Source organism: Dipteris shenzhenensis, chromosome 29 (genome assembly GCF_047967505.1).
Source record: "Dipteris shenzhenensis isolate YYH24624 ecotype China chromosome 29, Dip_SZ_1.0, whole genome shotgun sequence".
In the NCBI taxonomy this organism is placed as follows: domain Eukaryota; kingdom Viridiplantae; phylum Streptophyta; class Polypodiopsida; order Gleicheniales; family Dipteridaceae; genus Dipteris; species Dipteris shenzhenensis.
This window is the reverse complement of record NC_141624.1, coordinates 39199476-39214826: the sequence shown is the minus strand read 5'-3', so window position 1 is coordinate 39214826 and position 15351 is coordinate 39199476. Positions and strand designations below refer to the sequence as shown.

The 15351-nt window shown below is 39.4% G+C and overlaps 1 protein-coding gene across 1 annotated transcript; it reads left to right on the top strand.

Moving 5' to 3' along the window:
• Nucleotides 1-1021: 1021 nt before the first annotated feature.
• SCE1 (sumo conjugation enzyme 1) lies at nt 1022-8394 on the top strand. The gene is made up of 5 exons (XM_087400797.1): nt 1022-1188; nt 1478-1561; nt 7368-7520; nt 7657-7770; nt 8033-8394. Exons 1-5 carry the CDS (start codon nt 1120-1122, stop codon nt 8093-8095), a joined length of 483 nt encoding a protein of 160 aa, XP_087256923.1. The 5' UTR covers nt 1022-1119; the 3' UTR covers nt 8096-8394.
• The last annotated feature ends 6957 nt before the right edge of the window (nt 8395-15351 follow it).

Below are 15351 nucleotides of genomic sequence, written 5' to 3'. Positions count from 1 at the left end.
AAGCCAGAGTCTGTGGATGGCAATGAAAATTCAAATGTGAAGTAGGCATTGTTGTAGCCAATGCCCATTGACTCGTTCTTTGTCCCCTTCTTCCCCTTTCTCTCATTGCATGGTATGCATGATAGGTCACGACGGGGGGAATAGTGCTTCGATGTGGGCTATATTCATACGTTGTTATGGAAAGGACAAGTGACCCAGTGAAAATTCAAATATGAAGTAAAGAGTTCTTGCGTACAAGTAAAGCCAAAGCCCATGACTCTTTACTCTTTGTTCTCTTTTTACCACCGCCACTTAGAGGGTGTTCTCCTTTTGTGAATTCCCACATGTAAATTTTTTAAAATGGAGATGATCAACCACCTTTTAATAGGCCAAAAACATTAACATTAGCGTTTGCTTTGCATCTCAAAGCACCCACTTTCAAAAAAGAAAAAACTCATCCACCCATGGTCCTATCAAGGGGCCTCCCCACGTTGGACTTATGCTTCACATAGGAAGTTTGAACGTGTGCTGCCATGTTGATAGGGAGACACCCTACCATTGCGCTACTGCAGCATCCACAAAAGCATACAAGGAGGTAGAATGGCGATAGCCTCCATGCCACCCTTACCGTGGGCACCTTTCTGAAGGGGAAAGCAATGTGGCAATACATTTCGTAATAACGGATGGAAGTCAAAAGGTTAATCCTTGCCGGACGCTTGCAATTGGACAGCAGAGGCAGGCAAGGCAGTCAACGGCGAATAAAGCAATAAGGAGTTGCCAACCATGAATCTGGATTTTGGTGCCCGGAGTTCCGATCCGGTGAGGCCACCTTCCACTAAAATTCCGTTTGCTGCTTAGCAGGCAACAGGCAACATGAATAAAGGATTGCAATCTGTGGGCCACCAAAGGCGGGGGGGGGGGGGCGGACCGGTGTAAATAAGTCCCGAAAAGAAGGACAAGCGGGAGTGGGCGGACGCCAATCAAAATTCAAATATGAACTAAGGTGTGATTTTCTGCGTACAAGTAAAGGCAACGTATATTTTGGACTTGTTGCTTCTGCTGTTGTTTTTCTCAATCCGGTCTTCGTCTCTGCTGCTCCTGTGCTTGCTTGCTTGCTTGCTTGCTCTGCACTCCCAGGCCATGTCCGGAGGAATTGCCCGAGGTCGTCTCTCTGAGGAGCGCAAATCCTGGCGCAAAAATCACCCCCATGTAAGCTTCCTTTCTTCCCTTCCCATCTCCTCCTCGGTTCATATATTCTTGCACTGTTTATTTGGACATTTGGTGCATTTCGCGGCCTGCTCAGCTTTGTATACTCGCCGCTTTCTTTCCGTTCCTTTTCAGTGAGCTCTTGACCTCTCAATTTTTCTGACCTGGGTGCGAACTGCTCTGAGGGGCTTTTTTGCGGCGTGTATGCATGTTGGTTAATTTTGTTTGGACCCAGTGTTTCTGTCTCGAGAACCTTTTGTGAAAGAAATTAATGGCGACTTTTATCCCGCAGGGGTTTGTGGCAAGGCCAGACTCGCAGCCAGATGGTTCAGTGAATTTAATGTTGTGGCAGTGTATTATTCCGGGTAAACCTGGCGTAAGTGCTTTTTTAACCCTTTCAAAAATTCGATGGTGTAAAGAAGGTTCAACAGTCCAAAGGAAGATCTTGCCTGGGTCTTTTTTGAAACCTAACCTAGAAGACGCATCTATCTCCTCTAGAAGAATAACTTTGCAATCGTTGAAAGCAAATACTCGATAGCGTGCCATCGTCGTCAATTGGCTCGACGATGATTACTTTTACCCGAAAGCATGTCCTTTGCGACTCGAAATGAGAGGGACATTTTGACCGCTCACAAATGTTGGAAGAATCGGTGCTTTTTATCCCCTTCTGAAAACGGTTCTCTTTTATTTTGTGGAAATATGAGCTCCTTTCCCGTGTGTACAAGTCTAGCCCCTTTGGGAAAAAAAGCTAAGCTTGGAAAAGAAGCCGCCTTCCTGGTCGCAAGCAATGTATGAAAGGGGCCCAAGCTTCAAATAAAAGTTTGGTTGAAAGTGATTATTTGTGAAAGATAAAGGCCAATGAAATCATTGGTCCTTTTGGCGGGTGGCATAACGTATTGAGCTTTTTCATAATGCTAGCGCAGTCACATGCTTGGCATAAATGTTATTAGTGATTGTGGTCTTTTGGAATTTAAAACGATGAGATGTCTATTAGAGCAATTTTACAAATGGTTATAAGCTGTTTGTGTAAAATCATGAATCTATCACGCTTTCTGATCAGCTGCACGTAATGACTGAGTTTACACCACGACTCTTCATTCCACTATAGGCATCTTTTTGAAATTGCGTGATGCTTATGTGCCTTCGTTAAGAACTCCTCTTGTGTTCGTCTAGTCTGTAATGTTTTGCTTTTGTCTGCTTTTTGTATTTTGAGGCTGGTTTTTATGCCAAGTGTAAGTATATATTGTAGTATCGATGAATGTATTTTCTAGCAACTTTATTAGGTCTCGGAAATATCAAAATAGTATCAAGGCTCAAACAGGTCTAAGTATCCGTGCACTACAAGAAAGCTTCTAACATTGAAACCAAACAACAATAACTGAAGTATACTATAAGCTAGCATCTCACAACTTACATAAATGATACACTGCAAAATGAATTGAAACATGTCATTTACTAGAGACTATAGAAAAATGTTGACCCTCCTTGTAAATCTCACCCAAGTGTGCGATTGTGTCAAGGAGGTGTAGAAGAGAACCTACTCCTACGACGTATTCATGAAGAACATTTTGTTCAAGTCAATTGCAGAGGAGAAATAAGGCAGTTTGTCGATTGAGAATTCAAGGGTGTGTTGGAGGACAGAGATTGAAAATCACTAGTTTGACTAATGAGAAGCCAAGGGAGTCAAGATGTGTGCATACCGAGTCAACCTTCCAATATTGTTGACTTCCAATATTTATTTCCTTGAAGACAGTTTCCCAGCATAGTCAGGAGAGTTCTTTAACAATTGTAGGGTTCTATTTAAGATGAAGGCTCCCTTCAATTAGAAGAGTGTTGCGGCAGTGTCAATGGGGTTCAAAGTGGCACTTGCGCACGTCGCTGTCGGGATGACCAGCTAGAGAATCAACATGGTCTCCATGTCTTGATATGTGCTTCATACTATGGTGTTCTTTTGATAAGGTTGCATAGCCTTGCCTTGAATGAGCGCCAAGGGAATTGATGTCCAGATTTCCTTCATAAGTACGTGTTAGAAGCCAAACTTTCATCCAAACAGTCTATAACAAGAAAGAGTAATTGTTACATATCTTGCAGACGATGTCACATGGGTATGATGAAGTCTCTCTATTCCTAGGGTGGCTGCCACAAGGGTAGCATAGAGCTGCTGTGTAGGCAGGCATAGTTTATGCAGAGCAAGCAATGGCAGACCTGCCATGCAGTAGGCACAGCCCTATGTGCTGCAACATGCCTAGATACCAGCAGTAATCGACCAGTTCTGGATGGCCAACAGCAGCAGGGTGGAGTCAGCAATAGTAGCTTGAATCCAGCAAAGTACTACAGTGGATTGCGTTGAATGTGGGGTTATGGTGACGTGAGAGTTTGTCTTCCCTTCTGCAACATCAAGCAGGCCGTCCATGTAAGGAGGTTGCCTTTGTGTTAGACATGATGAACACAAAATGTACAGTGGTTAAAATTGTGAGAAAGAACCCAGTGGTTAAAATTGCGAGAAAGACATGATGAATACAACGTGGTAAGTGGTTAAACTGTGAGAAAGACATACTCTCTCCTATAGAGACTCAAAGATCCTAAGCCACTAGATACTCATTTTGCATACATGTGCATTGTGTTGCAGAGATTGATTAGGGTATGTATGACTTACAGCAGATAATTATGGCTTGGGAATTGCTGCCTGTCAATGTTAAAAGAGTCTTGGCTGAACCCTTGCTATGATTGCAATTCATTCTCAATGTCAGAATCAACAATTGACATCGTGTCAGCATATCGGACAAAGACGGTTGGATTCTTAGCACTGTTGGCACTTTGGCAGCTTGTGTTCACCATGATGAGGTTTCAGGCAATAATGCAGTTCACAAAATCTCACACAGGCAATCCTAGGCCCACCTAAGGCTATATTCCAACTCTTTCCATCGATCAAGTACTCAATTGGAAAGCCAGAAGTTGAATGTGTGGAAGTGCATGTGTTGTGAACTCTCTATCTTGGGTACATCTTTCTCTACTTACTGCGATTGGAATTATTGTGGTCACCTCAGCACCTGTGAGCATTTCCCACTTGAAGGCTGTCTTGTGGAGGTTCCCCTTTAAGGACCCTTTTGTGGTAGTAAGTACTGTTCAGTCGTGAATTCTGATTATATGGAAAGCGTCCCTCTTTCAATTGCCTTTTGATAATGAGTTCATATATGAAGAAAGGAAGGGCCCTTAACTGATTATATGAAGAAAGGAAGAGCCCTTTTAACAGAGAGGTATTGAGAATAGGGAGTCCGTGAAGAGCAATGGACGTGAGGAGAACCTAAGAGTGAGCTTAAGCAGAGTAACCAGCCCAAGAACTAAGAAGATACTAAGTTCTTCCGTCCCATGTTGACAAGGAAAAGAGGAGGCTGGACTCGCAATGAGCTAGAAACTATGTTATTTTCGTAGTGCATAAAAAGAGCTTGGAACAAACGATAGTTTAATATGATCAAAAGAGAGGATTTTCTTTATATGGTCTGAGAACAGATTCTCAACGATGTTCTCACATGGTCAAACAAGGAAAAAGCTAAAACATTTTGATATGAAAAGGATCACTACTCTTAAAGGAGGAAATGCAGTATTATATAAATACATGAATAAAGTGGTGGTACGTTTGTATTCAAAAAAGAGGAAAATGGATTATTTTATATGCATAAAGAATGATAAATATGTTGTAAGGTCGTGGAAAAAGGAGGGAATGCTAACCAAATAGGGAAAGGGGAAATGATAATTTGATATGCAAGGGGAGAATATAGTTAGTATATAAAGGGTGGACTTTTTAAAAGAAAGAAATTCCATGTGATTTTTTTTTTGGGGGGGCAGAATGAAAAAGCAGTTTTTTTGGTGTGGGAAAGGGGGGAACAAGAAAATCAAAAAGGGAATTGGGAAAAACAACGAGAAGATTTTGGTTATGCTTGCTTTGACAAGCTCTTTTTGTAGTGGTTTCTGATGTTACAGGACATAAGTTGTATATTTCTTATTTCAAAGGATAATGGTTGATGGTATGATAAATGGCATTAAGTTATACAGCTTTTCTGCAGGGAATTGAAATTTGACCAGATTACTTCTAGTTAAAGAGTCTAAAATTTGAGTTGCTTACACGCTAGTATTCCCCTTATGTTTGAAGTGCCTCATATGCGGAATGTGTGAGAGCATATTTTTATACTATGGTCTACACCCACTGTTGGGCATTGAAGATGTCAGTAGGGATGTCGTAGTAGCTAATCGCTGCTATGCGTGATGGAGTTTATGGTTTTCAATCTTATGAGTGGCTATCATGAGATGCAAACTGCCCTATGTTGTGTTTTTAGAGGATGAGTTTGGGAATGTTCTTGGATTCATCTAGGTATATGCCTCATACTCGGAATGCCCTTGGTGTAGAGTACACTTTACACAAAGATCTTTAGAAACCCAGTATAGCTGCTTATGCTTGGGTGCTGATGATGACATAAGTGTTGCTTTGCTTGCTAAGTATGTCTTCCTTTTGTTTTTCATAAAAGTTTTTGTTTACCTCTTTTTTCTTCTCTTTCATTTTCTCTTTTATTTTCTGGGTAGATTTTTGATCTTTAGAACAACAAAAACTCTAAATTTGTATGATTGGACTTATTCTAGTCTTACAAAGGTATATATATACACTTTACACAAAGATCGAGCTGGAAGATCTGAAGTTTAGAATCCAAAAGCTAGTGGCTGAAGTTTTCAAGATGAGATTTGACAAAGATAGATGCAAAGTGCTAAAAGTTGAGAAAACATCTTTATGTTTTTGACTTTTTGTGGCTAAATAATAAAGATCATGACATCGATTCTAGAAAGAAAAGATGCACAAAGGTAGTAAGTGTTTGAAGATGTTTGCTCTTGGATAGATTTTCTTTTAGATAATCTTTACATCAGGTGATTCTTTGTTTCAACAAATTATAGGAATCCACATGGGCACTAATTGTGCTGTCTTTTTAGCAAACTTTTATCTTTTCACTTATGAAATTGAGTTTATGCAATGTCTTATTTTATCGATACATGCCCTATCATTTTACATAAGCTTAGTCAAATTAGGCATTTTATAGATGATTTATTTGTACCAGATGTTCCTAATTTTTCAAGACTTTTACAAAGATGCTTGTGTTTTTGGAGATTCCTATCCTCCTGACTCTTGTGAACCGAACTAGAAGAAAAGACTCCATATTTTGCCAAATCAGAAATGTTTGAGTCAATATGAGGCATTTTTATAAAAGGTAAACCACTATATTCAGGTTGTTCACTATTATTGTATATATCAACCTCTAATCCTATGTTAGATCAAGAAAGTCTAAGATCTAAGAAAACACAAGACTCCCCTCTTGAAATGCCAATTCCATAGGTTTTTCTGCCTTTGTACAACTAAGGAGTCTTTTATCACTCAATGTAGTAATTTGATCACTTTACTAATACACTAGGCATAATCCAAGAAAAATAATGATCACTTTACTAATACACCAGGTATAATCCAAGAAAAATAATGAAAAAAAGTACGCACAATCTTAGATATGAAGTCCTTTATCTATGGTGTATCGGGCTTAGGCATGTTTAGAATGATTGAAGCCTGTTTTTCTTCTAGTTTCAAAAGAGAGTTGGATGGAGTATGCTTGTGCTTTCTAAGTCAGGAATGTAATTTTGCATCTTTATAGGAAGCAGTACATAAGTGTAAACGGTCCATTTAGGTTTTTATGTTTTAAATGAGAGAGAGAGAGAGAGAGAGATTTTAAAGCTGCTTATGCTTGGGCATTGATGACGACATAAGTGTTGCTTTGCTTGCTAAGTACGTCTTCCTTTCGTTTTTCAAAAAAGTTTTGTTACCTCTTTTTTCTTCTCTTTCGTTTTCTCTTTTATTTTCTGTGTAGAATTTTGGACTTTAGAACAACAAAAAATCTAAATTTGTATGATTGGACATATTCTAATCTGTATATATAACACTTCTACAAGCTATTGGCTTCTGATTGACTATGTTCTTGCATCTTGTCTTATTTGACTCTGTGTAGCATCGAATGGGTGTGGATAATTTGCAATTTGGCTGCATTATTGAGGGTCTAGTGAATTTTAACCGCCTAGTGCTGCTTCGCTTTTTCAATAGGAGTCTGATTTATTTTCTTTCTCAAGGCTGATTTAAGCTTGCCTACTTGATGTAGACTGATTGGGAGGGTGGGTTTTTCCCCCTTGCAATCCATTTCAGTGAAGACTATCCGAGCAAGCCTCCAAAGTGCAAGTTCCCACAGGGATTCTTCCATCCAAATGTGTATCCATCAGGGACTGTTTGTCTCTCCATCCTTAACGAGGATTCTGTAAGCATCCTGGCTGAACAGTATTGTGAACATAAGTTTTTCTGTTGCTGCAGGCAATTCTTGAGTTAAATTTGGAAGCATTAAGGAAAGCTACCTATTTGACTATGTTACGTTGCACCTTGTTTCTCTCTTCTAGGGATGGCGACCAGCTATCACAGTGAAACAGATACTTGTGGGTATTCAAGATCTACTAGATGCACCGAATCCAGCTGATCCTGCTCAAACTGAAGCTTACCAACTTTTTATTCAAGTATGTAGAGAAATCAAATTGCAAGGAAGTGTATCTTGTGCATATTGTGTTCTTATGAAGTGTAGTTGGCTTGGTTCGACCTTAACTATTGTGTTGTCCTTAATAAGTCATGTCACAGTAACTATTGTGTTGTCCTTAAGTCATGCCACAGTATTGTTCTGTTGTAAACTGCTCTAGGGATAGTTTCACCTTTTCTGGTAGGCGTTGATGCTGTATCCAGGTGGAAGAAGGGATATTCTTGATTCATTTGTTTTGATCGCAGGATCCTGCTGAGTACAAAAGGAGAGTGAGGCAGCAAGCAAAGCAGTACCCTCCCCCTGTTTGATGAAATTCATGTATCTTTAATATTTGGAAGATGTACAGGGCCATTTGTATTTCTCTGTACTCTGTCTGGGCTGCTTTGCAGATAAAAACTCTGCTTATTTCAGGCTTGTAAATTATATAGATTTTCCATTTTTTGGGACCTTGAAACTAACTAGAAGACTTGTGATGGTATGTTCCTGTCTAGAGATTGTAAAGGAATGTGCTTGGTAGATGGTATATCATGGCATGATTAAGGTCAAATTTATTGGCATAGCCTAGGCTTTGGATTTATGATTTATACAATCACTGAAGCTGTTGCTATCTTATTTGTCCAAATTCTTATCTCTCTTTCATTCCCAGAGAAAGGAATGGTGGATATGCAGAAACAGTGGTGTTCTATTTAAAGTTATGATAGAGTTGTGGACTGTATTTTCTTCATTGATCCGAAACTCGCATTCTAATATCTTCAAGGGGGATGCAAATTTGTATTTACTTTGACCATTTCTGTGGCACAATGTTCTAGGCCTACAGGTTTGTATGATTGCAGGAGCGCTAATGGTTTACAACTCAAGCTACCGTCCTAGTTTCATAGACTAGATAGGCGATTCTGATTAATGACTGGAATCAGTGTCAGTGCCAGGACATTCCCAATTTGATGCAGGAACCTAGTGGTCTGATAAATCCCATAGGCTGAGATGTGAACTCCTTGAATCTGAGGATCAGGCTTAGGTCCCGAGGGAAAGTTGATTGCCCTGTTTGATGACTTTGGTCATGGGCATAGTTGTGTTATTTAACGTGTCACGTCCTTCAACAATGGGAAAGCACTATACCGTGTTATAAACTGTCTGACTGTTTGGTTGAATGTTGTCTTGTCTGATCTATGTGGCGGTTGTGTCTGCTTTTTGGAATGCATCTCTTTAACTTGAATCTAAGTCATCTGTTATAACATTCTTTGGTTGCAAACAAAAAAAATCTTGAGCAATAGGTCAATGCGAGAGAAAAGTGTCCCCTGTGTGTGTGTGTGGCAAACCTTCTTTGGTTATGAAGAGATGGATGAACTGCTTGATACAGCACTTGAGTTTAAAAGCCTAAGTGTGTATTTGTTGCTAGACAAGCTGCACAAAGGGCTTTAATTTGGTGAGTAGACATCTGGTATACAAAGTGTTGCACAACTTTTGTGGGAGAGTTGTTTATTTTTGCTTTTTTTATTCTTTTTTGCAATTGGGGAGAGGGAGGGCGGAGGGAGTTCAAGGGAAGAAGCATGCACGCAAATGGAGTTTAAACATACATCATAGCAGCTCCATTAGGAGGCTAGCAGCAAGCCACATCAACTTGCTTGACTCATGCCCTGTTGTCTATATTTGTTGGTAGGCAAGTGACACAAAAGAGGGTCTAATTTGTTGATGCAAATCGTTTTGAAAAAACAATAGATAAATGTTTTTGTCCTTCTGTTGTCTTTTTGGGGTGATGGATAAAAATCAATTTGAAGTGGAAACGAGGTGGATGCAATGGCTCCAAAGGATGTCTAAGGGGTTCATGTTGTAAGGAAGGATGTCCTAAAATTTAAGTTGTCTTTCTTAAGCTTATCACGTGCTTATCTCTATTGGTTGCTAGTGGCCATGCCAAAGGCTAAATTTGAAAATTATCATCACATGCTAGGACTTCTTAGGATTTTAAAGGGCTTACCTAGTTCATGGGTAGCGTGATAATTTTATAATTGGAAATCTTCCTTACCTAGTTCATGGGTAGCATGAGTTCTTTATAAAATTGGAAATCTTCCTTAAGTTAAACAATATTGAACCACTCACAAACATAGTACAAGGTGCATAGCCTTGAAAGTGGGTGCCTTTAAAAAATATCCTCAAAGTTATTTTGTTCCTCTAGTGAGTTATTGACCTACTCTTATCTACAAAACCATCATTTTAGTTCCTAACAGCAATTTAAGTCACATAAGGTAGCATAGTTTGACATTATGCAACTGCAACTTCACCAAAGATCTCATATATGATGCCTTGTGCCTAGGGAATTTTCCATTGTTGATAATTGTTTATCCAAGTGAGGACTCACATTCTTTCAAGGGAAGTTTCCCTTTTTATGTAGATTGGCTCTTGCTCTTGATCAAATTTTAGGAAGCTTTCTTTTGTTTTACAATACTTGGATTAGTCTGGTAAAATAATAGTGCAACAAACCACCATTGAGGCTTGAAATTTAAATATGAGAACACTTATTATTCTGTTGATTGTGATGCACTTGTAATTTGAAATATATGTATTTAAGTTATCACAATACCAATGACCAATGAGGACTTTATAGCAAATATCATTTTACATGGTATGTTATACCAAGGCATGACAATGTATACTAGACTATTCAATGTAAGAGTGCATATTCGTTAATTGAGTCTACACTATGGAAACACATTGCTTACATTTCATAAAAATGGTCCTTTTTCACAATATGTAAAGTTGAAACTATCGAGGAGGGACTCATGAGCAAGAGCGGCGTTGTGGTTGAGATGAGACTTGTTGCAATTGTGGAGCCGACTAAGGATTGCTTGTATATGAAGATGCCCTAGACCAAAAGCTTCCAAGGGTGTTCCCCCCCCCCCCCCCCCTTTGATGATGAGGCAAAGTCTATGCTTAAGGAGGAGGTTGCATGGCATGACAGAGATGCTGGGCAAAATACATCCAGTGGTACGCAAGATTCCTTTTGATATTGTCAATCTAGAGTTGGAGACACAAGGGGCATATGCTTGTTCTTTACGGGGCGTGTACCTTTGATGGAAGCACTTGAGAAATTTTTGGCTTATGAGTGTGAAATCCCATCAAATGGGTATGTGATCGGGTATCTTGGTAGGGGTTTTTACTGGTTTAATGCGCTTTGAAAGTTACTTGAGATGTGCTAGTCGAGAAGTCCTTCTCGGGTGTAGTGGTTTTGGAGGTTCTATGGATCCCCTCTTTGAATGTTGATGACTTTATCTATCGTGAGTGCCCTATGCAGGTTGAGTTTCCAAGTTTTTCATCTTGGTTGGGAGGTGGTGTTGAGAGATTGGTGACTGCTCTTGGGAATGTCATTCTTGTTCCTCCTTCTACTTGAAGAGAGTTGGGCCTTAAAAAGGCTTGGATACTCTTGGGATCAAACCAAAGTTTATTCACGTTAGGCTTCATGATGGTGTCTTGCTCACTTCACGAAATACCATAGTTTATTCACATTAGACCTCATGATGGTGTCTTGCTCCCTTCACGAAATACTAGAGTTTATTCACATTAGAGCCATGAAATACGAGAGTTTATTCACATCATACTTCCTGACGGTGTCTTGCTCACTCAGCGTGTTCGACTTGGTCCCTATCCGGATGCTTGCTTTCTCTATAAAAATACTGGTCACTTTGCTAATTGGTGTCCGAAGAGAGCCTACAACACAAACCTAGTGGAGGCAACAAGAATTGTCACGTTGGAAACACCTCTGATTGGATCGGAGCCCATACAAGAGTGTGCATGTCACGTGCAAGTTCCCCAAATCTTGGATTCACCTTGGGTGCAAGATCATGCCGTGGATCCAAAAAAGAATAATCTGCCTAGACCATAGAAGCATTATGCTTATGTTGGTGCCATATGCATGGTCCGTTCATAGCTGGTTTATGGTACAAAGCTACCCGTGTTCATAGATTTAGGGTATGAAGCTACCCTTGTTCATAGATTTATTGTATGAAGCTACCCTTGTTCATAGATTTATTGTACAAAACTACCCTTGTTCGATCTTCCCTATGGTAGATACTTTGATAGTTTTTCATTAACAAATCACAAAGAAAGAGAAAGAAACATTGTGAACTTAGTAACACCAATGAAACTTCACATGATTGAAAAGAGAGCAGCAGCACAGCAGTACTTGAGATGGTTCAAAAGCAAGTTCATCGAGTAATCCATGCCCGTGTCACCCTTTGTTATCAACAGGATTTGCAATTTCACTTTTACTCCTTCCCCTTTAAAGAGAAATGAGATTATGGGTCTTTATATGGTTTTTTGAGTAGCACAATGCATTGGGAGAAAGTCACAAATTAAATATCCTTATCACCACATCCCTTGTTCATCCTTGGCATTCCTTCATTCATGGCCGAGCCTGCAATGTACATGACCCATTTCTTTGATTTCTTGGAGCTGTGAAAAAAATTTCTTTTGAAATACACCAAGACAATCAATTAAAGCCATGTCCTTGTATGCATTGAGTGCCTTTGCAACATAGGTCCAAGGAATGTTACATGTACTCTTTTTGAGTCCAATGTACTCTAGTAAAAATCAAAAGGAAGGGTGCATCTCTACATGTATTGTCTTGTTCATGAGGTACACTTGTGATATTAACTCTTCTCCTTCAAGAAAGATCACAATTGACATTTCTTGGTACTGTTGGGGACTTACGACTATCCAACGGCATAGGTAGCAATAAAAATATGTCCCAAAATAGCTTCTTATTGATGCAAACATAATGGTTGTCAATGGTAAGGCTATGGTATTCAACTAAAAACCCTTCAAGAAGATTGTCTACCATAGCAACACTCCAAATAGTTTGCCATGAGAGTTTTGCAAATGCCTACAATCCATTCCACTTCAGCATAAGTCTCACTGTATCTAGCATGTTATTTTGATATGGTGTTGAGGCTATGGGAGTCACCTTCCATTTCTTGATGGGCCTCTCCTTGATCTGAAGAGGTAGGATGTGAAGAGTCCACAATAGTAGTAATGATGGAAACCAAGATAGCAAAGATGATTGTGGAGAGATGCGGAGGAAGATAGTAGTAATGATGGAAACTAAGACAGCAAAGATGACTGTGGAGAGATGCAGAGGAAGATAAGGGCACGAAGGTATTAAGTGGTGAAGAAATACACTAAAAATTTTGCGCAATAGAATTTAAAATAAATTATTAGACCCCATGAGGCACCAAGTCATTAGAAGGGTTATGCCGCGAACTTAATGGATGCATGTAAGGACTTGACTGAAGTACAATCCATCTTCTCTTGATGATGCTGACCAATTAAGGCCTCCTTAAGAGAATCTCTTCCATATGGCACTCCCTCATGCATTTATGGTTTTCACACTATCACTAAGAAAGCCAATCTCAATGCGGTTTTAGTCAAGTTCCATTAAAGAGCTTGGGTATGACTTGATCTTGCAAATTTGTGAGTTATATTATACCATTGCTAAAGACCTTGGTTAGCTTATAGAGTCCATTGTATCCAAGTTTGATATTGGCCTTTAGTGGCCCTAGCTTGGCATTATATAATAAAATGACCATACTTGTCTTTAGATGCTTTCGCTCAATGTCTTGAAGCTTTCTACCTTCTCTATATTACCTACTACTGTGGCCATGCTACTTGAATGCGTAGCTCATCTAGATGGTCTAGCTGATGCAATCACCCCTTTGTTGCTTCAAGTTCTCCAAGTTGATGCTCAAAATGACTCAAAGACTCAAAATCAAACATTCTCGAGGACCAATGCCTCCAATCCAAATGCCATTCTAAAAGGGTTCATTTTTTTAATACCTAATATGCTATCCGATATGCTCTCACAATGCAACATGAAGCTTATATCCCAATCTCATTGATGGGTACCGATGGTCTTTGTGAGAATAGACTTAAGAGTCTTATTAGTGGACTCGACTTGGCTGGTGCATGACCATGAATTATTTTGTCAAATATTAGAATACTTCATTCATAAAGTGTGCCCTTTCTCACTAACAAAATCAAAAAAAGGAACTTCATTGTATTGTGAGCCAATTTATCCCATAGTGCTTTAGTCACAGCCCACTTTATTGCATAATTTGTGGCAATATAATACAAGCACCATCTCTAGAATGCTTCCCATGGCTAGCTTGGTTGTAATGGAATATGATGTTATGGGAGTATTTAGCCTAGTTGGTGACAAACATCACATTCTATAGACTGAGCATGTGCATCCTTGAACAGGGGACTCCACCATAATCTTGCTAGTAGAACTTTTCAAGCTATTATCTCACCATTGAAGTGACCTTCTAAAGGCCCAATATGTGTCTTGTTCATGTGGTAGGATGCAACCTCAGTGCAATGGTGCAATACTCTATATGCATCTTGACTATGTAGCTAGCCACCAAACAAAGTATATTCCCAAGCTTTCAAAGCCAATTTCATGTACTTATCTCAAGTTATTTGATCAAGTAATTTGCCTTATGATACGTACTAAATCATTTCTTCATACTCAGCTTAGAGAGATCCATAGCAAACAAATGGGCATCGGGCGCAATTCAAGTGCCAAATCCCTAGCTATCATCCAAGGCACGCAATTGTGTGATAAATAGTATACCCCTACATGGGACTTACCTCATGTAAATGATTTTGAAATTAAACCTATGTAGTAAAAGCATCCATCTCACCAGATGTCCTTGAATCACTGTTTTATTAATCAAATAACAATGCTTGGTGATCCACATAGAAAATGAGTGGGTTGCCAAGCAAATAGTGCCTTAATTTTTTGACACTATAAACCATTCCCAAGAGCTTCACATCCAATATTGTTGTAGTTGCACTTGGATGGCATCACCAATCGATTGGGATAATAGCTTGGATAGTCCATTTTACCATCCAATCGTGCCAAAAGAATACTACTTGTATAATACTATCATTAATTGATTGGCATAATAGCTCGGATAGTGCATTTTACCATACCTAGAGAATCCACATGGACATGTAAGATCACATCCCACTAGGGTTGTCAAAGAATCAGTGCCATGGCTACTCATTCCTGTAATTCAAAAATGGTATAGATCACTCCTCGGTCCATTGGAATGTGGTATCCTTTCTTGTCATTTCAAATAATGGTGCCATAATTTTGGTAACATCCTTCACAAATCTTTGACAAAAGCTAATAAATCACCCAATAAAGGATCAATATTGTGTAAAATACTCAGGATTTGGATTTTCTTAATTCCTCAGATTTTACTTGGCTTGGTGCAAATACTTTCCATAGAAATCACATGGCCGACTAACACACTAACCTGTAAACGGAAAATACACTTGGCCGAGTTCAAAGAGATTCCTATGATGTCTTCTCAAGATAGGGCAAATGCATGGATATTACTGAGTTTATATTGAGGTTGAAATCTCACCTGGCTCATTCAATTGCTTGGCCATGTACGGGTCCATTGGCAAGTCCACTATGGGTGCTTTCCTTGGCAATCTTGGATGCCACTTGTTTCTATGCCTTCTAGTTAATATCCTTGCTCTAAGGCAAACCCTTCTCGAGACCCTC